Source organism: Bufo bufo, chromosome 2, assembly GCF_905171765.1.
Source record: "Bufo bufo chromosome 2, aBufBuf1.1, whole genome shotgun sequence".
Classification (NCBI taxonomy): Eukaryota; Metazoa; Chordata; class Amphibia; order Anura; family Bufonidae; genus Bufo; species Bufo bufo.
In genome coordinates this window covers 40,848,075-40,871,136 of record NC_053390.1, presented here as the reverse complement: position 1 = coordinate 40,871,136, position 23,062 = coordinate 40,848,075, and the positions used below count along the sequence as shown (strand labels likewise).

General features: G+C 47.9%; 1 protein-coding gene across 1 annotated transcript in view; it reads left to right on the top strand.

Moving 5' to 3' along the window:
* SPEF2 (sperm flagellar 2) overlaps nucleotides 1-23,062 on the top strand; it is a 166,412-nt gene that overhangs the window by 21,689 nt on the left and 121,661 nt on the right. Inside the window, exons 2-4 of the mRNA XM_040420983.1 lie at nucleotides 13,702-13,804; nucleotides 15,087-15,339; nucleotides 15,428-15,598. Of these exons, the coding sequence (XP_040276917.1) occupies nucleotides 13,702-13,804; nucleotides 15,087-15,339; nucleotides 15,428-15,598 (527 nt within the window). The remainder of the gene's footprint in view (nucleotides 1-13,701; nucleotides 13,805-15,086; nucleotides 15,340-15,427; nucleotides 15,599-23,062) is intronic.

Below are 23,062 nucleotides of genomic sequence, written 5' to 3'. Positions count from 1 at the left end.
CCCTCCACCATCCCCACAACATGATGCCTCTCCATCAGTCCCAAATTATGATGTCCCCTTTACCAGCCCAATACCATGATGCCCCCCTACCAACCCAACAACTTGAAGCCTCTTCATCAGCCCGAAACCATGATGCCCCCTCTACCAGCCCCAAACCATGATGCCTCACCACTAGCCCCAAACCATGATGCCTCTCCACCAGCCCCAAACCATGATGCCTCACCACTAGCCCCAAACCATGATGCCTCACCACCAGCCCCAAACCATGATGCCTCACCACTAGCCCCAAACCATGATGCCTCACCACTAGCCCCAAACCATGATGCCTCACCACCAGCCCCAAACCATGATGCCTCACCACCAGCCCCAAACCATGATGCCTCTCCACCATCCCCACAACATGATCCCCCCTACACCATCCCCACAACATAATGCCTCTCCATCAATCCCAAACCATGATGTCCCCTTCACCAGCCCGAATTCATGATGCCCCCCTACCATCCCAACAACTTGAAGCCTCTTCATCAGCCCCAAACCATGATGCCCCCTCTACCAGCCCCAAACTATGATGCCTCACCACCAGCCCCAAACTATGATGCCTCACCACCAGCCCCAAACTATGATGCCTCACCACCAGCCCCAAACCATGATGCCTCACCACCAGCCCCAAACCATGATGCCTCACCACCAGCCCCAAACCATGATGCCTCTCCACCAGCCCCAAACCATGATGCCTCTCCACCAGCCCCAAACCATGATGCCTCTCCACCAGCCCCAAACCATGATGATACTATCAGCAGCCCCAAACCATGATGCCCCTTCCTACATGCAGCGCAGTGGGGAAGAGATTTAGGAAGACATAGCATCTTGAAAGGACACCACAAAGGAAGCCACCCCTGTTTTAAAAAAGCCATTGTGTCCCCTCTCAAAGTTTGCCAAGGACCACCTGGATATTCCACAATGCTTCTGGGAAAATGTTCTATAGACAGATGAGAAAAGAAATTGAACTTTTTAGCACAAATGTACAACACTATGTTTGAAGGAAAAAGACTTAGTTCCCAAACCACCTCCAACCCGTTATCCAGAATGGTAACAAGTTCTCAGTGATGTTCTTCTAGTTGCTTGCTGGTTCAGCATCATGCCGAAAATAACTTTGAATGCTGCATTCCTATACTTTTAGAGTCATGGGAGCTTTTCGGAGAAGTTACTCTGTCCGGTTTGCCTCCTAGCTTGATTGAGGTTGGGTAGGTCATCATAAGCCACCTCCAGTGCAAACACAGATGAAGCTGACTCCAGTACATATTACTTCACTGTGCCTCGGTGGAAAATTGTGATGACGTACCTGGCCAGTAGGACCTCAGTCAAGCCAGGAGGGGGTCCTGCCAGCATGCCTTCTCCAAAAAACGACCTCACCCCTTATGACTTTATAAAAGTATCGTCTTCAAAGTTATTATTATTTTATTTTTATTTTTTGCATGATGCTGAACCTGCAAGCAAGTGGAAGAACATCATTGAGAACCTATTAGCGTCTTAAGGGTTGCTATAAAAAAATATATCAAAAAAATCAGATTGACCTTATCGATCCACTGCTTCCCTCATCCTGATGGTTTCTGATCCCCCTGCCAGTCGCTACACCCTGGTGCCTCTCATCACACAGGAAATGACCACTCTAGAAGCCACTCGGGAGTAGGTCACTACTACGGCCAGTGATTGCTTTAGTGGTCACTTCCTGCATGGCAGAAGAGTGTTAGGACGGGCGTGGTGGGGGATCGGTGAGGTATGATTTCTTTAAAACAATTTTAGAAAATTCTAAATTCTGAATATTTTTTATCACTTGGACCCCGGATAGTCAATCAGAACTTATTTCTCCCTGCCTGTAAGGGCCCCACTTCTGCACAGCTGTGGGCTCAAAAATGTTTTATTAGTCAAAGAAAGAAATTGAGCAGTGACCACATCGTTCACCGCATATCACAGGAGGAACAGTGTGAGGATCCAGCAAACTGTGAGGTTCCAGTGGGATCATTTTCAATAAAACCCGTCCTGTACGTGGCGTTTACACCCGCTCCCCTGTTCTGTTAGTCACCTCCAGCAAACAAACAAGCACCAGCAGGAAAACAAGCAGTTCTCAGTCCCCACAGAATTGACTTCACATGCTTGTACTGGTGCGGAGCTGAGTTGGTGCATGGCGTCTCGTTTTCATACTGTAATGATCTGTTTTTCCCCTTACTGACCCCATAGACGAGGCGGCTGATCATTGGCTGAAATGTTTGCTGACCCACGCTTACCTTTCCACCTAACCTGGTCAAGGATTTATTATGCTTTTGGTACTGACCTCTTTGGTGGTGTAACCTTTGACCCCAGGGATTAGTCCATCACTGTTCTCTCTCTCTCTCTCTGGACCTCCAGATTTCCACTTCTGGTCCTAGCTCTGGATGGAGGGTTCAGCTCTTCTGGCTCATGTGTTGGGCAGCAGGACCCAGGTCAAGTTTTTCTAGAGATAAGCTGTGACTCTGCTGAACCCAGGAACCTGAAAACGTATCTGTGGGGATGTCTTAAAGGGATTTACTTAAGACTTAGATACTGAGCGTTCCTCAGGATAGATCATTGATATCTGATCAGTGGCACGAAGCTCAGAACCCCCACCAATCTGCTGTTTCGGGCAGCTGCCCTTGCTGGTAACTGTACAGTAGTTAGAGCAGGAAGAAGAAGTCTCTGCACTCTGTGCTTGGGTAATGGAAGGCGAGCTGCAGTATGCTGGCCCCAAAAACTACACAGTGGATGGAGCCTTCTGTCCACTGTATTTTCAGCCAAAACAGCGGATCTGTGGGAGAGCCCCCACGTTGGACCCCCATGATCTGATGATCAATGTGAAAGTACCGGAAAACCCCTTTAAGTCTACTTTCTTCATCATAAAAAATCTACTAGATAGGAGGCAGGGAAGTGTTTGGACAGGGAGAGGGAGTTTATTGTGGCCCTGTTTTAATATGAATTTGATGATTTGAGAATAAATAGGCTTAACAGGCTAAGTGATAAAAATAATTACTGTGTCATTAAGCACTTCCCCCCCTGTTCACAGCACTTCCCCCCTGTCCACAGCACTTCCCCCCTGTCCACAGCACTTCCCCCCTTTCCACAGCACTTCCCCCCTGTCCACAGCACTTCCCCCCTGTCCACAGCACTTCCCCCCCTGTCCACAGAACTTCCCCCCCTGTCCACAGCACTTCCCCCCCCTTTCCACAGCACTTCCCCCCTTTCCACAGCACTCCCCCCCTGTCCACAGCACTTCCCCCCCTGTCCACAGAACTTCCCCCCCTGTCCACAGCACTTCCCCCCTGTCCACAGCACTTCCCCCCTGTCCACAGCACTGTCACAACCCTTGGCTAGGTTGTGACTCTGTGTCTGCACGTGGGTTTGTAGGGCCTGCTGGGTCCCGAAAAACCTCTTTTTAAATTTAAAAAATAAAACATTATGTGGTAGGCAATTAAGAGTGCCGTGTTTGTGTGAGGGGAGGCGGGGCTTTAATTATTTAAACCTGGCTCTCCTGCCCCCACTTGTCGGTTCGAATGCTTTCGAATCGGCTCGTGGGTTGGCTGTCCTTCCAGAGAGGTCGCGTGTCTCGTTGTTGATTCGTGTGGTCGGCTGCGTCGGGCCCATCGCTGCGGAGTATAGGTAGGTCGGGGGGATGCCCACCCGTCTCGTTTATTTATGTCATGTTACGCGGCCGAGCGTTGCCGTCTGTCCCCAGCCGCACCTGGGACTGCCCTCACTTTCCGATCCGGTTTAAGGCTCCCCCGCTCACATGCAGCGTCCCCCAGGCTAACGGTGCAATAGCCTCCTCGGTCACCCCTCACCTGTGGCTCCGCTGCGGCGAGTCACACTCCCGCTCTCATACCACCGGCTCCACAGTGCCATCGGCTCCACAGTGCGGCTCACTGGCCTTCGGCGCTCCAGCAGGTCCTGGTCTAAGAGAGGGCGACACCTACAGGCCATGCTGGTACTGCAGTCCAGGTGCTGGGCTCCTTGCTCCTCACCAGTGGCTAGGCACTAAGGCAGGCGTCTTTTAAGTATTAAATAAAGAGAGGGTTCAAGGAAGGGGGATGGCCACTTCGCCTTGCGCACGCAGCCTGGCTGCCCATAAGCCCATACGGTACGTCGGGAGTCAGTGGGTCGGTTTCGGGCGCAGCCGCGACAAACAGGTGGTTAGCTAGGGAGCGGTTGCGTGGGTGAAGGGTCACTCAGCCGGGGTTCGCTCACTCACATGTCTGTCCTTGTTTATTCAGGTCCACAGGTTGTTGGCTACTTTGTGATACTGTGGGGTTTGTGGCTGTCATGGCCGCCAGGTGAGTCAGGTGTGGTGCGCATGCGTGGGCCAACCCCCTCTTTTACTCCTGCGTGGGCTTGGGGGACTGGGTATGGTGGCCTATCAATGCCCAGGCCACTGGCGCATGTCTTGCAGGGTGGCGCCTACAGTCTTGACCTTTGGTGGGAAGTTAAAAAAAAATAATAAAAAAAAATATAATTTTTTTTATTTTATTTAGATAGAAATTTTGCTTTGCCAGGTCTGTCACGTCTACAGACTCGTTATAAAGCCCTGCCACGACTGCAGGCATCAGTCTGTCACGACTACAGACCCGCTCTAAAGCCCTGCCACGACTGCAGGCACAAATCTGTTACGACTACAGACTCATTATAAAGGCCGGCCACAACTGCAGGCAGTAGTCTTACGACAACAGACTCGTGAGGTAATACTACCACGTCTACAGGCGATGGTCCGTTACCGCTACTCTCGATGTAGGGTCCCCTCACGACTACAGGGGCTAGTCGGTCACATCCACAGACTCGGGCGCACTCCCGTTGACTACAGGCACTGGGTGGGCATCTACGGGTAGTTGCGTCACGTCTACGCACGCGGGTCAGCCACGGCCTGGGAGGTCAGCCTTCACGGTCACAGGTAGGTCCGGTCAGGCTTCAGTCTCCCAGCGGGTTCCAGTCACAACAACCAGCCCCTAGGTGAGGGGGGGCACTCCCGCACCGGCACACAATGCCAGGGAGCTGTGCGGCTCCTCACGCGGCACACGATTCAAACCAGCCGGGGCCCACGGTAAAGGAAGGGCTCCCTCTGATCCGGTGCACATTGCCAGGGAGCGGCGCTGCTCCCCACGCGGTACGAGTGTCCAGCCGGCGGTGGGTCGGCCCTAGAGGAGGGGGGGGCTCCCATTCTGCCAGGGAGCAGCGTGAGCTCCCCACGCGGCTGGGGGTAAAGGCTCCTCATCTTCAATAAAGTCTGGCACGGGCCGCCGTGCCGTTAGGTAGGCAGGGATCAGGGGAAGGAGTACTAGGCTCGGTCAGGGGGAGCAGATCATAGGCGGTGGCTGGCTTCCTGCTGCCGGCTGTACATAAGGTTCCAAGGGGGTTATTTAGGCACAGGATGTTAGTTAGTCCGTGCAGGTGATCTGCGTTATACCATGCTCTTCATGCTCGTACTCAGAGCTGTGCCCATACAGGAGCTGCTTAAGTGGTTGATAGTGAAAAAAAAAAAAAACAATTTGAGTCTCTTACGCATGGCTTCTCCGCGTTAGTTTTACACAGATGACTCCGCCATTAGAGTCTCTCACGCATGGCTCCGCCGTTAGTCTCTCGCGTATGGCTTCTCCGCTTTAGGTTTACACAGATGACTCCGCCATTAGAGTCTCTCACGCATGGAGGAAAAAAAAAAAAAAAGAAAAAAGTTTCCTCACCAGGCCCAGCTGCGCTGGGACTAGTCTCCCATCTCACCATAGCTAAGAGACTGATGGCCAATTCCTTGGCCAGTAATACTCTGAGGGCTTACAAGACAGCTTGGCGCCTGTTTCAGAGATATGAGAACACCTACCCGGGGGCCTATCACTCACCTATTGGGCTTTGTCGGGGTTTTTGCCACTCTCAATTAAACCTGTCCTATAGCACTGTTAACTATACCTGGCAGGTATTCAGCACCATTGGTACAGGCTACATCCGGACCTACCGTCACTCTTCTCCGCCCACCCGATCAAAGCGGCGTTGAAGGGTTTGCGCAAGATGTCTGTTGTGAAACGACATGGGCGTCAGCCATTTACCGGTAGCTTGTTCAGGCCGTGACAGACAAACTGCAGGGTAAACCGTTCGGGCCGCAGGTTAGCGCTCTGGTAGAAACAGCCTTGTACCTGGCCTTCCATGGATTCCTCAGGTCAGGCGAGCTCATGGGCACCAATACGCTGGCTGGGTGCTTGCAGAAAGGTCAGCTCATCCGGCGCGGGTCCATCTATGTCCTCACCTTGGCCTCGTCCAAGACGTCACGGCCGGGGGAATCGGTGGCGGTCAGATACTTTCCCACGGACAGCAGATGGTGTCCGGTGCAGGCCTTGGAGGCTTGGCTGCGTAGTATTTAGTCCAAGCCGGCATGTTCTCCCATACTTGAACTAGGCAATGCCCGGCTAACCACCGCGGCCTTTCTTAGGTACATTCGGGTTTAGTTGACAGGTTCAGGGGTCGGTCCTCTCTGGAGCACAGGACATTCCTTCCGCATGGGCGCGGCAGCTGCGGCGTCCATGCATAAGGTGCCAGTACATGTCATCAAACGGTTGGGTCGTCGCAGTTCCGCGTGTTCCATACGTTATATCCCGGATCCTTAATACGAAATGTCACTGGCTTTCGAGTTTTGGTTTTGTAGTTTCTGTTATCAAAGTCTTTTCAAACTCCTATGCATGGTTCTTTTGGCCCCTTTAGGCTACCCTTCGATAAGCAGTTCCGGCATAACTCTGCTGCTTCTAGGTAGGAGGGGGAGTATAGGCTTAGGTAGGGTACCCTCTCATCATGAGCCGATCCGAGCACAAGTGGTAGGCAATTAAGAGTGCAGTGTTTGTGTGAGCGGAGGCGGGGCTTTAATTATTTAAACCTGGCCCTCCTGCCCCCACTTGTCGGTTCGAATGCTTTCGACCCACCCAGAAGCCCTCCCTTCTTCTCAGGACTCATCATTGGTGTGGCCCCCTTTAGGCTACCCTTCGATAAGCAGTTCCGGCATAACTCTGCTGCTTCTAGGTAGGAGGGGGAGTATAGGCTTAGGTAGGGTACCCTCTCATCATGAGCCGATCCGAGCACAAGTGGTAGGCAATTAAGAGTGCCGTGTTTGTGTGAGCGGAGGCGGGGCTTTAATTATTTAAACCTGGCCCTCCTGCCCCCACTTGTCGGTTCGAATGCTTTCGACCCACCCAGAAGCCCTCCCTTCTTCTCAGGACTCATCATTGGTGTGGCCCCCTTTAGGCTACCCTTCGATAAGCAGTTCCGGCATAACTCTGCTGCTTCTAGGTAGGAGGGGGAGTATAGGCTTAGGTAGGGGACCCTCTCATCATGAGCCGATCCGAGCACAAATCCTCACCTCATCCTCCTTTTACGTTTTCTACGCCACAGCTCTGGTCCTGTCATGTGACCAACACTCTGATCTCCAACTGACACAGAACAGGAAGTCAGTTACTTCTCTATTCATTCCTATGAGACTGACATTGAGGCTGCCATAGGACAACATAGAGAAACTGACTTCCTGTCCACACATAAGATGCTGTTATTTGAACAGTCAGTGTTGGTCACATGACACAGCTGAGGATCAGAAGGGAGGTGATAACTCACAAATGCAGTCACTGGTAAGAAAATTAACTTCTGTACAGTTTACATCATGCACCTTTCTGAACAGGTTAGAGAATAAACATTTTTGTGGGAGTGCTTCTTAAAGGGATTTGGTGGACATTCCCTTTAACTCTTTCATACAGCTATAGGAAAAATTGTATTTACTTAAAGGGGTTGTCCTATCTTGTCATTTCCATGACTAGATGGGACTAAGAGCCAGCCTTAAATGTGTTGTCTCATCTCAGACAATTGGGACATATTTCTAGGATATGCCGCCATTGTTTTATAGGGACGGGTCCACGGCTGGGACCTGCACATATATCGGGAGCGGAGCACCACAAAGTGTTGGCTGGAGCACTCCAGTCCGGCCACCACCAATCGCTCTCCCTATACTCCAGAGCTGCACTCACCATTCTGCTAGTGGAGTCACTGTGTACATACATTACATTACTTATCCTGTACTGATCCTGAGTTACATCCTGTATTATACTCCAGAGCTGCACTCACTATTCTGCTGGTGGAGTCACTGTGTACATACATTACATTACTTATCCTGTACTGATCCTGAGTTACATCCTGTATTATACTCCAGAGCTGCACTCACTATTCTGCTGGTGGAGTCACTGTGTACATACATTACATTACTTATCCTGTACTGATCCTGAGTTACATCCTGTATTATACCCCAGAGCTGCACTCACTATTCTGCTGGTGGAGTCACTGTGTACATACATTACATTACTCAGGGTACTTTCACACTAGCGTTAAAGTTTTCCGGTATTAAGTTCTGTCCTAGGGGCTCAATACCGGAAAAAAACGCTTCAGTTTGTCCTAATGCATTCTGAATGGAGCATGCTGCTGTATTTTCTCCGGCCACAATTCCGGAACACTTGCCGGAATGCCTGATCCGGCATTATTTTCCTTTAAAATGTATGCGCAGACCCTTAAAAATGTTAAAAAAATAAATACCGGATCTGTTTTTCCGGATGACACCGGAGAGACGGATCCGGTATTTCAATGCATTTGTCAGACGGATCCGGAAACAAATGGTATCCGTTTGCACACAGATTTCCGGATCCGGCAGGCAGTTCCAGCAACGGAACTGCCTGCCGTATTCCTATAACGCTAGTGTTAAAGTACCCTTATCCTATACTGGTCCTGAGTTACATCCTGTATTATACTCCAGAGCTGCACTCCCTATTCTGCTGGTGGAGTCACTGTGTACATACATTATATTACTTATCCTGTACTGATCCTTAGTTACATCCTGTATTATACTCCAGAGCTGCACTCACTATTCTGCTGGTGCAGTCACTGTGTACATACATTACTTATCCTGTACTGATCCTGAGTTACATCCTGTATTATACTCCAGAGCTGCACTCACTATTCTGCTGGTGGAGTCACTGTGTACATACATTACATTACTTATCCTGTACTGATCCCGAGTTACATCCTGTATTATACTCCAGAGCTGCACTCACTATTCTGCTGGTGGAGTCACCATGTACATACATTACATTACTTATCCTGTGCTGATACTGAGTTTCATCCTGTATTACACTCCAGAGCTGCACTCACTATTCTGCTGGTGGAGTCACCATGTACATACATTACATTACTTATCCTGTGCTGATACTGAGTTACATCCTGTATTATACTCCAGAGCTGCACTCACTATTCTGCTGGTGCACTCACTGTGTACATACATTACATTACTTATCCTGTGCTGATCCTGAGTTACATCCTGTATTATACTCCAGAGCTGCACTCCCTATTCTGCTGGTGGAGTCACCATGTACATACATTACATTACTTATCCTGTGCTGATACTGAGTTACATCCTGTATTATACTCCAGAGCTGCACTCACTATTCTGCTGGTGCAGTCACTGAGTACATACATTACATTACTTATCCTGTGCTGATCCTGAGTTACATCCTGTATTATACTCCAGAGCTGCACTCACTATTCTGCTGGTGCACTCACTGTGTACATACATTACTTATCCTGTACTGATCCTGAGTTACAACCTGTATTATACTCCAGAGCTGCACTCACTATTCTGCTGGTGGAGTCGCTGTGTACATACATTATTTATCCTGTACTGATCCTGAGTTACATCCTGTATTATACTCCAGAGCTGCACTCACTATTCTGCTGGTGGAGTCGCTGTGTAAATACATTACTTATCCTGTACTGATCCTGAGTTACATCCTGTATTATACTCCAGAGCTGCACTCACTATTCTGCTGGTGCAGTCACTGTATACATACATTACATTACTTATCCTGTACTGATCCTGAGTTACATCCTGTATTATACTCCAGAGCTGCACTCACTGCTTACATTTCCTGCACTTTAATGAGAGATCCAGGGTTTATTGTTACAAGTGGAGTTGACATCAGTAAGGATATGTTTTGCACAGTCAGCATCTATTAATGCTCCCACTACATCTTATACATGAAATAAAAAGAATGCAGTAAATCCCAAAGATAACAAAAAACATTCTGATTGTCGCCCTGCTATTTGCATCCAGGAGGGGGCGATAAAGTAGCACTTATTACAGCGGTCCCTCAAGTTACAATATTAATTGGTTCCAGGACGACCATTGTATGTTGAAACCATTGTAACTTGAGTAATCGGTTCCAAAGTGTCATCCAAGATAAGAGAAAATAAAGATTTAAGAAAAATAAGCAGATAAAAAGAAGACAAAAGAAGTCCTTACATATAACAGTCAGAAATGGCTGCTAACTTGTAACTAATCCAGCTAGTTCACCAGAGAGGTGGCCTGGATTGGTTGGATCTGGGACATTGTCTGTTGAGTCTGGTTTCAACTTACGATGGGTCAGAAAAGACCACTGTATGCTGGAAATATTGTATCCTGAGGATCACTTGTACTGGGCCAGTACGCTGTGATGGTAATTGTGTCAGTAGAGTTTTTTTTTATGAGTCTTCACCCCACATATGACTGGAGCAGGGGGCGAGCGCGCACGCTGCAGCCCCCTTCATCTCTGTGGGACTGGCAGCAGTGGAGCAGTGCACATGTCTGCCCACCCCTCCGTTCCTACAGAGGGGGCACACGACCTATATTCTGGTGAAGGGTGGGGGTCTCACCAATGAGGCACAGAAGTTGAAATCTTGGAACAGATCCATTGAGGGTATGCTGCAGTCTCTGGGTGTCTGGGAGCGCCGCAAAAAAGAGCGAAATGGTCACAGCCTTAAAGGGCATCTGTCAGCAGTTTTGTACCTATGACACTGGCTGACCTGTTCCATGTGCACTTGGCAGCTGAAGGCATTTGTGTTGGTCCCATGTTCTTATGTGCCCGCATTGCTCAAAATAATGATGTTTCAATATATGCAAACGAGCCTCTAGGAGCCAAGGGGGCGTTACCGTTACACCTAGAGGCTCTGCTCTCTCTGCAACTGCTGCACAATCTGCACTTTGATTGACAGGACCAGGCAGTGAAAACATCATCACACCTGCTTGGTCCTGTCAATCAAAGTGCAGAGGACGCGGCAGTTGCAGAGAGAGCTGAGCCTTTAGGTGTAACGGCAACGCCCCCGTTGCTCCTAGAGGCTCATTTGCATATATTAATACTTCATTTTTCTCAGCAATGCGGGCACATATGAACATGGGACCAACACAGATGTCTTCAGCTGCCAAGTGCACATGTAACAGGTCAGCCAGTGTCATAGGTACAAAACTGCTGACAGATGACAGACAGGATTGGTGGTGGTCTCAGGATGGGTGGTGGTCCCAGAGGTCGGACCCCTGAATGATGGCATATCCTAGCACTATCACATAATGACCCTTTTAATAGCACTGAGCCTGGTCATATGAAAATACAGTAATGCTGAGGAAGATTTATTTATAATGGTGCAGTCCTCACTCCTGCCCCCTATATTGTGTACTGCCATACAGTGTACAACTGATTATACCGTACAGTGCCTAATGATAAGGTCTTTGCAGTACAGTCACCAACTAACACCTCCATACCATAGCCCAAATAGCTATTATATTCAATGCAACCACCACCTAGTGGAAAAATAATACAGTACCTAGGTAGCAGTGCCACACAATATCTGATAAATACCGCCATACAGTCCTCAAATACGAGTGACCAAATAACAGCCCCATACATGAATTCATCAAATAAAAGAGCTAGACAATGACCAAATAATACAGTGGGGCAATTCATACTAAAATAGTGTTTATAAGATTAGAAAAACATGGCTGCTTTCCACCAAAAATAGCGCCACACCTGTCAACAGGTTGTGTATGGTATTTCACCTTAGCCTTATCTGCGTTATTGGAGCTGAGCTGCAATACCAGATACAACCCCTGGACAGAGGTGGCGCCTTTTCTGGAAGAGCGCAGCCATGTTTTTCCTGGACATTTTTTTTGCGGTGTTCATGCACCTCAGACGGTGCTTCCCAGCCGTGGAGCAGTAATGTAAGTGCCCAGGCGGCATTGCTTGTACCTTAGCGGCACAACAGGGCAGAGCTTAGGGGTGCGATCATAACTTTGCTTAGGGCCAAATGCCAAATCCGCCCATGGGCGCGGTGGAGGCTGTTGGATGAAAGGATCAGGTTCTTAGGAAGTTGTAAATGAAGGAGAGTTAGATTAGGGATTGTGATAGACCACCCTGAAATGATGTGACCTTAGGGAATGCCTAACTTTTGGGAGTTCTCCTGATTGCCTGGGGTAGCGCATTCCAGAGAACCGGTGCAGCTCGAGAGAAGACTTGTTGGTTCGCCTTGTGGAGGATCCATTCGTAATACAGTTATTAAAGTGTACCTTTGGCCTCAGAAAATGGCTGACGTGTGTAAGAAGTATTATTGGTAATGGTGTCGGTGCTGAGACCCCCATCGAACACTGAGATGAGGGGCAGGATCACCCACTTCATCGCTCTGCCCTGGCTCTGCTGGGCTGATCCCCAGACAGGCAGGAATAGTCTAGGCTCCCAGGGGGAACTTACCGATGGCCATACACCACAGCTGATGGTTTCTCACAAGCCACATTTTTTGCGAAAATTTTCAACATTTTGTAATTTTATCCCAACTCATTTTAGTGTCGTATACATAGTAACACAGTAACATAGTACATAAGGCCGAAAAAAGACATTTGTCCATCCAGTTCGGCCTGTCATCCTGCAAGTTGATCCAGAGGAAGGCCAAAAACCCTGTGAGGTAGAAGCCATAAATTCTAGTGGAAATGGACACCAGCTCATTACTGGTCTTCTTCCAAGAGATGCTGCATTTGACCCTCCTCAGGTTTAGGGCTCATGCACACGACCATATGTATTTTACCGTCCGCAAAAAAAAACCGATCAGCAAAAAATACAGATAACGTCCGCAGGCATTCCATGTTTTGCGGAATGGAACAGCTGGCCCCTAAGGGCTCATGCGCACAAACGTATTTTCTTTCCGTGTACGTTCCAGTTGGTTTTTTTTGCATACCATGTGCGGAACTATTCATCTCAATGGGCCCGCAAAAAAAACAAAAACTGAAGTTACTCCGTGTACATTCCATTTCCGTATGTCCGTAGGACTGTTCTATTAGGGGCCAGCTGTTCCGTTCCGCAACATACTCAATGCACACGGACGCCATCCGTATTTTGTACGGATCCGTTTTTTTGCGGACCGCAAAATATATACGGCTGTGTGCATGAGCCCTAATAGAACAGTCCTATCCTTGTCCGTAATGTGGACAATAATAGGACATGTTCTATTTGTTTGTGGGACGGACATACGGAAACAGAATGCACACGGAGTGACTTCCGTTTTATTTTATTTTTGCGGATCCATTAAAGTGAATGGTTCCACATACGGTCCGCCAAAAAAACGGACGCAGGAAGAAAATACGTTTGTATGCATAGGCGGAGCTCTCGGCTGTGTGATTTGTGATCGGGGAGATGTCTTGGCTCCCACACCCACCAATCAGAAGGTTTTCTGACCTCCTACATACAGGGGGAGCTGGAATAATAATGATATGTATCACACGTCAGCGGCGTCTCCACCGTACTGTATTCTCACATTCGTTTTTTTTTAATCTCCTAGAACCGAAGACCTTTGCCAAGGAGTTTGCCACCGGATACCTGATTGGGGAAGTTCTACACAAATACGAGCTTCAAAATGACTTTGATAAGTTTTCCCAGAGCAGGTGAGGTCCACCCCTTCACAGGAGGTCATTGCTGTGATATCATCCCATTGGCGGGCTGCTATTCTGTCAAATGGAAGGCGACGGAGTGACAGATACACTTCCCTGTCTCTGTCTTGCTGCTTAGGCTACTTTAACACTTGCGGCAGAGTGATCCGGCAAGCAGTTCCGTCGCGGGATCCGGCAAAACGTATGCCAACTGATGGCATTAGTAAGACTGATCAGGATCCTGATCAGTCAGAAAAATGCATTGAAATGCCGGATTCATCTTTCCGGTGTCATCTGGCAAAACGGATCCGGCATTTATTTTTTTCACCTTTTTTTCGGTCTGCGCAGACCAGAAGGACGGATCCGGCATTTCCGGTATTTTGAATGCACTAATATGCACTAATACATTCCTATGGAAAAAAATGCCGGATCCGGCATTTAGGCAAGTCTTCCGTTTTTTTGGCCGGGGATAAAACCGTAGCATGCTGCAGTATTTTCTCCGTCCTGATCAGTCAAAAAGACTGAACTGAAGACATCCTGATGCATCCTGAATGGATGGCTCTCCATTCAGAATGCATGGGGATAAAACTGATCAGTTCTTTTCCAGTATAGAACCCCTAGGACGGAACTCAGCGCCGGAAAAGAAAAACGCAAGTGTGAAAGTACCCTTAGATGTCGCAGCCCCTATGGACCCCAGCATCTAAGAGGTTAAAACAGTTGGGAATGGTACTAGCTCTAATTCCAACTATTGCAGCAGGAACCTCTCTGTAAATGACAGCTGACTCTCGCTGCAGACGGCACAGGCTCAGCTTCTGAGCCCACCACCATGCTGTAAATGTAGATTTGACCTTAGCATCTTGCCGCCTGTGATGTAAATGTACGTTATGGGGGTAGACAACGGTTAATTATTGTATATTCTTTGTATCGATCATAAAAAGGTTTGTTATCACATTTACATAGTATGGCGCCACCTGGTGGTCAGTGTGTGTAGCAGTGTGCGTGTCCGCCCTATGAGTACTGCTTTTCATACATGCTCAGTGATGCCCTCTATGGCCAGGTCTCACCTGTTTACTGCAGGGCAGCCAATAGAAATATTTTTCTGCCTACCAGGAGCAGCGTCTCTGCAGTGACATGGCAATATGTTGTCAGCTGCCAGAAGAGGAAGGAGACTGATTCTGCCCCAAGCTCTCCCCTGAGAAACAGAGAAAAAAATTGATTATTTTTTTTATTTTTTATGCTACGCTCACTTTAAATGACTTTAGTTATAAAGAGACTTTCTATATTTGTATTTTTACAGGACAGCAACTTCCAAGCTGAACAATTTCACACGAGTGGAACCCACCTTACAACTTGTGGGCATCCCGTTTGACCAAAATGTGGCCCAGAACATCATGTCTGAGCAGCACGGAGCTGCCACTGGGCTCCTGTACCAGTTGTACGTTGCACTGCAGAAGAAGAAGAAAGCTGGGCTGACGGGTGTAGCCTTGGAGACACTAAGAGCGGCAGCTCCTGCCAAATTACAGAGCATTGGAACTGAAATGTACAAGGAGGTAAGTGCCCCCATCCGCTCCAGAGGGTCACATAGACTCCAGAACACAGTGCTAAACTATTATTTTTTTTTGTTATTCTGATTCATAGAGATTGAAGACCTTGGTCCCTCGCCAATCTGACCTAAATCTGCAGCAAGTGACGAAACAGTTTGAACTAAAAGCCAAAGAGATGGAAGAAAGACTCTCCCAGATTCAAAATAATGAGCTGAAGAAAATCCAAAAGATACAAGAAGAGCTAAGAATACAAGATATTGAAAAGGTAAATGCTGCAGTTAGATATTGCACCTTTTAGATATTGATGGTCTGTCCCTCAGATAGGTCACTATATCAGATTGGTGGGGGTCTGATTCCCGGCACCCCCATTGATCAGTTCACAGCAGGCGCTGGCACCGAAAACATGACAGTGGACGGAGCTGGAAGCAGAAGGCTCCCTCCAGTGTGCAGTGGTGGTGCCGGCAAGTGAATGGTGACCCGGTACGGCTACTACAGACTTGCGTCTTCCTCCGTTACGGTATATTCTACGGTTGATACATATTAGTAAACGGGCGTAGATCAGGTCCGATAGAGTTGAAACAATAAACAAGGTCAGAAGCAGTTTGGGTTGTCCACAAGATGTCAGAATCGGCAATGACACCTACCTGCCCAGATACGCAGCAGAACTGCCTTTACTCCTCAGCACTGAAATTGCAACATCAAGAAGGAAAAGTCTTGGAATTATAGAAATCACAGGATGCATAGATAGGTTAATGGAATGCAAATGATAAAAACTGGCAGACTAAGCAGATAATTAGAAATATCTTGATTAATTCAGTATGGAGTATGAGCGCCACGAACAGGAATACCCGCACTTCAATCTTTGACATGCTATCAGTGAGGTTATTAATGTTTGTCTGAGGAATGTTCTCCACGCTGAATGCTCTTGGGCACGCAAATCATCAAGATCCGCTGCTGACAGCTCCGTTTGCAATTGGACGACCAATGATGTCCCAGATGTGCTCGATGGGAGACAAGTCTGGTGGCTGTGCTAGCATGTATAGGTGACGCAGGCAGCTCATAGTAGTGTGAGCAACATGCAGCCTGGTATTGTCCTTTTGCAAAAACGGCTCCTGGTACACATTGGAGAAACCAGGGTACCACTAGTCCCACGACTAAGGCTACTTTCACACTGGCGTTTTGGCTTTCCGTTTGCGAGATCCGTTCAGGGCTCTCACAAGCGGTCCAAAACGGATCAGTTTTGCCCTGATGCATTCTGAATGGAAAAGGATCCGCTCAGAATGCATCAGTTTGCCTCCGTTCCGCCACCATTCCGCTTTGGAGGCTGCTTGCAGTGTTTTGGTGTCCGTCTGACGAAACTGAGCCAAACGGATCCATACTGGCACACAATGTAAGTCAATGGGGACGGATCCGTTTTCTATGACAAAATCTGGCACAATAGAAAACGGATCCGTCCTCCGTTGACTTTCAATGGTGTTCAAGACGGATCCGTCTTGGCTATGTTAAAGATAATACAAACGGATCCGTTCTGAACGGATGAAAACGGTCGTATTATCTAAACGGATCCGTCTGAGCAGATCCATGACGGATTCGCACCAAACGCGAGTGTGAAAGTAGCCTGTTAGTGTACCTGAAATGAAGACTAGAGGGATCCGGCTACTGTACATTATGCCACCCCACACCATAATCCTGGGAGTAGGAGCGGAGTGACGTTTCCTTATGAAGGCCACGTGGCCTCCATACCAATCTCCAGCTATCATTGCATCTGAGACCAAAGTGGGACTCCATTCCAGCCTCCATTGCCGTCTTGCTGTGCATCGTGATAGCCTTTGAGAGCAGTGGTGTGAGGTCAGTGCAACCCCTATAGCTGGATGTCCGGCTCGTAGCCCAATGTTGTGCAGACGCCTTCTGATGGTTTGTGTAGACCAGGGGTGTCAAACTCAAATTCATCGGGGGCCGCATCAGCAGTTTGGTCACCCTCAAAGGGCCGGAAAACTTACAGTTACTTGGATTGGCCCTTGGGGATCTCGGACGCCACTTCCACACTTTGGCCGGGGGCTCGTTGGAGCTGATGAGGTGTTTTATCCTAATGAGAAAGATTTCATAATAAGTATTTGGAGATAATATCAGCCCCCAGTAATAACAGCCCCCAGTAATAACAGCCCCTCTGTGCCAGTAATAACAGCCCCCTTTGCCAGTAATAACAGCCCCCCCTTTGCCAGTAATAACAGCCCCCCCTTTGCCAGTAATAACAGCCCCCCCTTTGCCAGTAATAGCAGCCCCCAGTAATAACAGCCCCCAGTAATAACAGCCCCTCTGTGCCAGTAATAACAGCCCCCAGTAATAACAGCCCCTCTGTGCCAGTAATAACAGCCCCCACCAGTAATAACAGCCCCCTTTGCCAGTAATAACAGCCCCCCCTTTGCCAGTAATAACAGCCCCCCCTTCGCCAGTAATAACAGCCCCCGCCAGTAATAACAAACAGCCCCCCCTTTGCCAGTAATAACAAACAGCCCCCCCTTTGCCAGTAATAACTAACAGCCCCCCCTTTGCCAGTAATAACTAACAGCCCCCCCTTTGCCAGTAATAACGAACAGCCCCCCCTTTGCCAGTAATAACAGCCCCCCCTTTGCCAGTAATAACAGCCCCCCCATTGCCATTAATAACAAACAGCCCCCCCTTTGCCAGTAATAACAGCCCCCGCCAGTAATAACAGCCCCCCCATTGCCATTAATAACAAACAGCCCCCCCTTTGCCAGTAATAACAAACAGCCCCCCCTTTGCCAGTAATAACAGCCCCCGCCAGTAATAACAGCCCCCCCTTTGCCATTAATAACAAACAGCCCCCCCTTTGCCAGTAATAACAGCCTCCCCTTCGCCAGTAATAACAGCCCCCCCATTGCCATTAATAACAAACATCCCCCCCTTTGCCAGTAATAACAGCCCCCCCTTTGCCAGTAATAACAGTCCCCCCTTTACCAGTAATAACAGCCCCCGCCAGTAAAAGTATTGTACATAATAAAAAAAAAAAAAAAAAACACATACCTACCTCCATGTCAGTGATGCGATGCAGGCCTCTTCTGGCCTGTGTCCCACGCTGTATGGCTCAGGCAGCGCGATGACGTCATCGCGTCGCCTGCTCCGGCCTCTGATAGGCTGCCGGCCTAGTGCCTGCAGCCTATCAGAGGAAGGGAAAGGGACACGCCTCTCCCTCCCCTACCGCAGCACAGGCAGGCATCTGTATCGCTGTTCTGAGGACGGCGATACAGATGACTGGAGATGAGCGCTTCCACAATGGAAGCGCTCATCTCCCTGTGCCCAGCCGCCGCCGCCAGCTCGCTCGCCTGCCGCATATCGGCGGCGGCCGCGCGGGCCACATGACAAGGTCTGGCGGGCCGGATTCGGCCCGCGGGCCTTGTGTTTGACACCCGTGGTGTAGACACTGTTTGCTGCCCTAGGCTTGGAATGTGAGAATTTTGCTTGCAGTACAGAAGGGGTCACTGTTCTCTGTCATCGTCTTCTCCATTCGAGCCGGACATCTTCTCTCAGCCGCCTCGTCTCTGCAGAGTGTGACACACGGACATCTGAGATTCCTCACATTTCTATCATCATTCCCCAACCTGGAGTCCCCACAGTGTTATCCTGCTGCTCGCTGTGCTCCCCAATACCCCCAAATACTATCCTGAAGAAAAATGAGTGCCCCCCATAGTAATACTGCTCCTCATAGTGCCACCAATAGTAATTCCCTTCTAGAATGCCCTCATTAGTAATACTGCCCCCTACAGTGCCCCCCAACAGTGATAATGCTCTCCAAGAATGCCTCCATTAGTAGAAGAGCCCTCCAGTATTAATAATACCCTCTCAGAGCCCCAGTAGAAATAAGGCCCCCTGTTGTTCCCCCAGTGGTAATAAAACTCTCTACAGACCCCTCAGTAGTAATAAGAACGTCTATAATGTCCCCTGGATTTATAATACCCCTGAAGTGCCCCCAGTATTTATAATGCCCCCTGTAGTTATATTCCTCCCTGAACCATACAGTCCCATGTAAATAACATAACACCATCTCTCCTGCCCCCTCCAAAATACAGTCCCATGTAAATAACATCACTCCCCTCCCTTCATCCCATACAATATATAGTCCCATGTAAATAACCTCCCTCCCTTCAGCCCTAACATACAGTCCCAGTTAGGCTACTTTCACACTGGCGTTTTGGCTTTCCGTTTGTGAGATCCATTCAGGGCTCTCAGACGAGGTCCAAAACGGATCAGTTTTGCCCTAATGCATTCTGAATGGAAAAGGAACCGCTCAGAATGTATCAGTTTGCCTCCGTTCAGTCACCATTCCGCTCTGGAGGCGGACACAAAACGCTGTCCGCCTGACGAAACTGAGCCAAACGTTTTCTCTGACACAGTATGGCACAATAAAAAACGGATCAGTCCTTCATTGTCTTCCAATGGTGTTCAAGACGGATCCGTCATGGCAATGGTAAAGATAGTACAACCGGATCCGTCATGGCTATTGAAGACATAATACAACCGGATCCGTTCATGAGGGATGCATGCGGTTGTATTATGGTAATGGAAGCGTTTTTGCAGATCCATGATGGATCCGCAGAAAAATGCTAATGTGAAAGTAGCCTTAAATAACCACAACTCCCAGCATTGCTCTGCCACTCCCTTCACTTACCTCTCCTCATGTAGCAGACATCACCACAGCTTCTTCCCCAGGACTTCTCCTCTTCACTGCTGTCCTTTCCTGCACTGGTCACATGATGATCACATCATCGCAGGTCCTTCTCATCCACTGCCTGTTTTACTGGTCACATGACCTGTGATGTCACCACAGGTCCTTCAGATCTTCCAGAGCATTAGATTCAATTGTATTCCTGTCCTGAGGAGGGCAATACAGTTGTATTTAACTGGCAGGCAGGACATTCGGGGCCTTGGAAAAAACATCAGGGGCCCAGGCCCCGAATGTTTTAACCTAGCAATGCCCCTGGCCACCATAATTCCTATCTAAATGCTATCTCCTTGTGGCAGGGGTCCGATCACTGGGAGCCACATGATCATTAAGGGCCGCTGCACTAATTTAGATCTCTTTCCCGTTTACTTTCATTCCCTGCCCAGCGGAGTCTGCCGGCCACCCCTGGGCAGGGACCGGAAGCGCAGCCCCTGTCAAGTAAGGGAGAGTTCACATCACCGTTATTTTTCCGTAGTTCTGATCCTGTGCATCAGTTAGGGCGGGTTCACATCACCGTTATGGATTCCATTTTTGTTTTCCATATAACATGGGTTATAACAGAAAATAACGGAATCCATAAGACAGAAGTCAAAACTGAAGCCTTCAAGAGGCATTCCGTTTTGATCCTTCATAATACAAGTCTATGGGCAGCAGAACGGACCCGTCCTGGTTTCCATTATGCAGGAGTCCAGTCCTGGATAACGGAAACCAGGACCGAACTGTTATTCTGCCCATAGACTTGTATTATGACGGAATGCAAAACAGAATACTTTAAAAGGCTTTCCGTTATAATAGAAGTCTATGGGAATCCTAATGGATCCGTCTGGTTTCCGTTATGCAGAACGGAAAAAAAGGACTTAGTTTTCCGTCTTGCATAACGAGAACCAGACGGATCCGTTATGATTCCCATGGACTTCTATTATGACGGATCAAAACGGAATGCCTCTTTTAAGGGCTTCAGTTTTGACTTCTGTCTTATGGATTCCGTTATTTTCTGTTATAACGGAAAACAAACGGAATCCATAACGGTGATGTGAACCCGCCCTTATGCACATTTGAGCCATTTGCGTCTGAGATCCGTTTTTTTTTAGACAGAACAAAAAGTAATTCATGCAGGACCTCAAACAGGAATGGCTCAAACAGATGGAAATTGTGCATAACTGATGCACAGGGTCGTTTTTTTTCCTTTATTTCTTTGTTCTTCTGACAAAAAATAGCCGTCATGTGAACTCTTCCTAAGGCTACTTTCACACTTGCGCTTGATCGGATCCGTTCTGAACGGATCCGATCATATTAATGCAGACGGAGGCTCCGTTCAGTACGGATCCGTCTGCATTAATAACTTAGAAAAATTTCTAAGTGCGAAAGTAGCCTGAGCGGATCCGTTCAGACTTTCAATGTAAAGTCAATGGGGGACGGATCCGCTTGAAGATTGAGCCATATGGTGTCATCTTCAAGCGGATCCGTTCCCATTGACTTACATTGTAAGTCTGGACGGATCCGCACGCCTCCGCACGGCCAGGCGGACACCCGAACACTGCAAGCAGCGTTCAGCTGTCCGCCTGGCCGTGCGGAGGCGAGCGGAGCGGAGGCTAAACGCCGCCAGACTGATGCAGTCTGAGCGGATCCGCATCCATTCAGACTGCATCAGGGCTGGACGGAAGCGTTCTGCTCCGCTCGTGAGCCCCTTCAAACGGAGCTCACGAGCGGACAGCAGAACGCTAGTGTGAAAGTAGCCTTATTAAGACTGCCTTGTAATACCAGGTACTGCCACTATGAGACATGTGGTGCTGTGATACTTTAATATTACAGATATCGTTCAACCCTTTTGGTTTTAATGTTTCCATTTTTGTAATCCATCTAGTTTCATGCTGCAGCAATTTATTCTTATATTTTTTTTTTTTGTATTTTTACATCTCCCTTAATTAATCTATTACCTATTGTTCGCCCTTTTCGGTACGCAAAGTTAGGTTTTGATTTAAAAAGGTTTCCATATTTTTTATCATGTTGCAAGATATCCCAGTATTTATTGATAGTTTTTTTTTATTACAGTCGTAGGTGCCTATATATACTGGGTGCTCATTTGCATTTTTCTTATTTTTCCTGATAAATAGGGTATCTCTTGGAATATGTTCAATTTCTTTTTCTGCTGTATCGATAATATTTTTGGGGTATCCTCGGTCTAGAAATGTTTTAGATATAACTTTTTTTTGTTTTATATAATCTTGATTTGTTTTAGTTATACGTTTAGCTTGTATTAGCGGACTTGGTTTCGTATACCTTAAAAAATATACGGGGCGTGGTGGCTAGTGTAAAGCAATAGATTGTCTCGATCAGTAGGTTTGGAGTATAACATGGTGTTAAAACCTCCTGTTTCCTCTTTTAGGATTTCTACATCTAGGAATTGTATTGTAGTGTCGTTGAAATTTTATTGTTTCGTGACATGAATTGAGATATTCAATAAATGTCAATAGGGCTTGTTCAGTATCTCTCCATAGAAGGAAAATATCGTCCACATAACGTAACCATGTGGTTGTGGCAGATAGTTTTCCTGTACTGAAAATAAAATTTTCCTCAAACATAGCCATGAAAATATTTGCAAAACTTGGTGCTGCGGAGGACCCCATCGAAGTCCCCCACAGCTGCAAGTAATAGGAATCGTCAAATCGAAAGTAGTTTTTAGTGAGGAGGACGAATTCTAGGAGGGTCATAAGAAAAGCTATGGTCCTGTTATCCATTGTTGCATCCTGCATAAGGATCTCCCTGATGGACTGCAGACCCTCCTGTTGGGGAATGTGGGTATATAGACTTTGTACGTCAAGGGTACATAAATATGTTACCCCTTCGCTGGTTTCTGTATTTAATCTTTCTAAGAAGTCAGTAGTATCTAACAGGCATCTATTTAATTTTTTAACCTTATCTTGTAGAAAGGAATCAATGTAAATCGATATAGGTTGTAAGAGGGATCCTATGCAGGAAACAATGGGT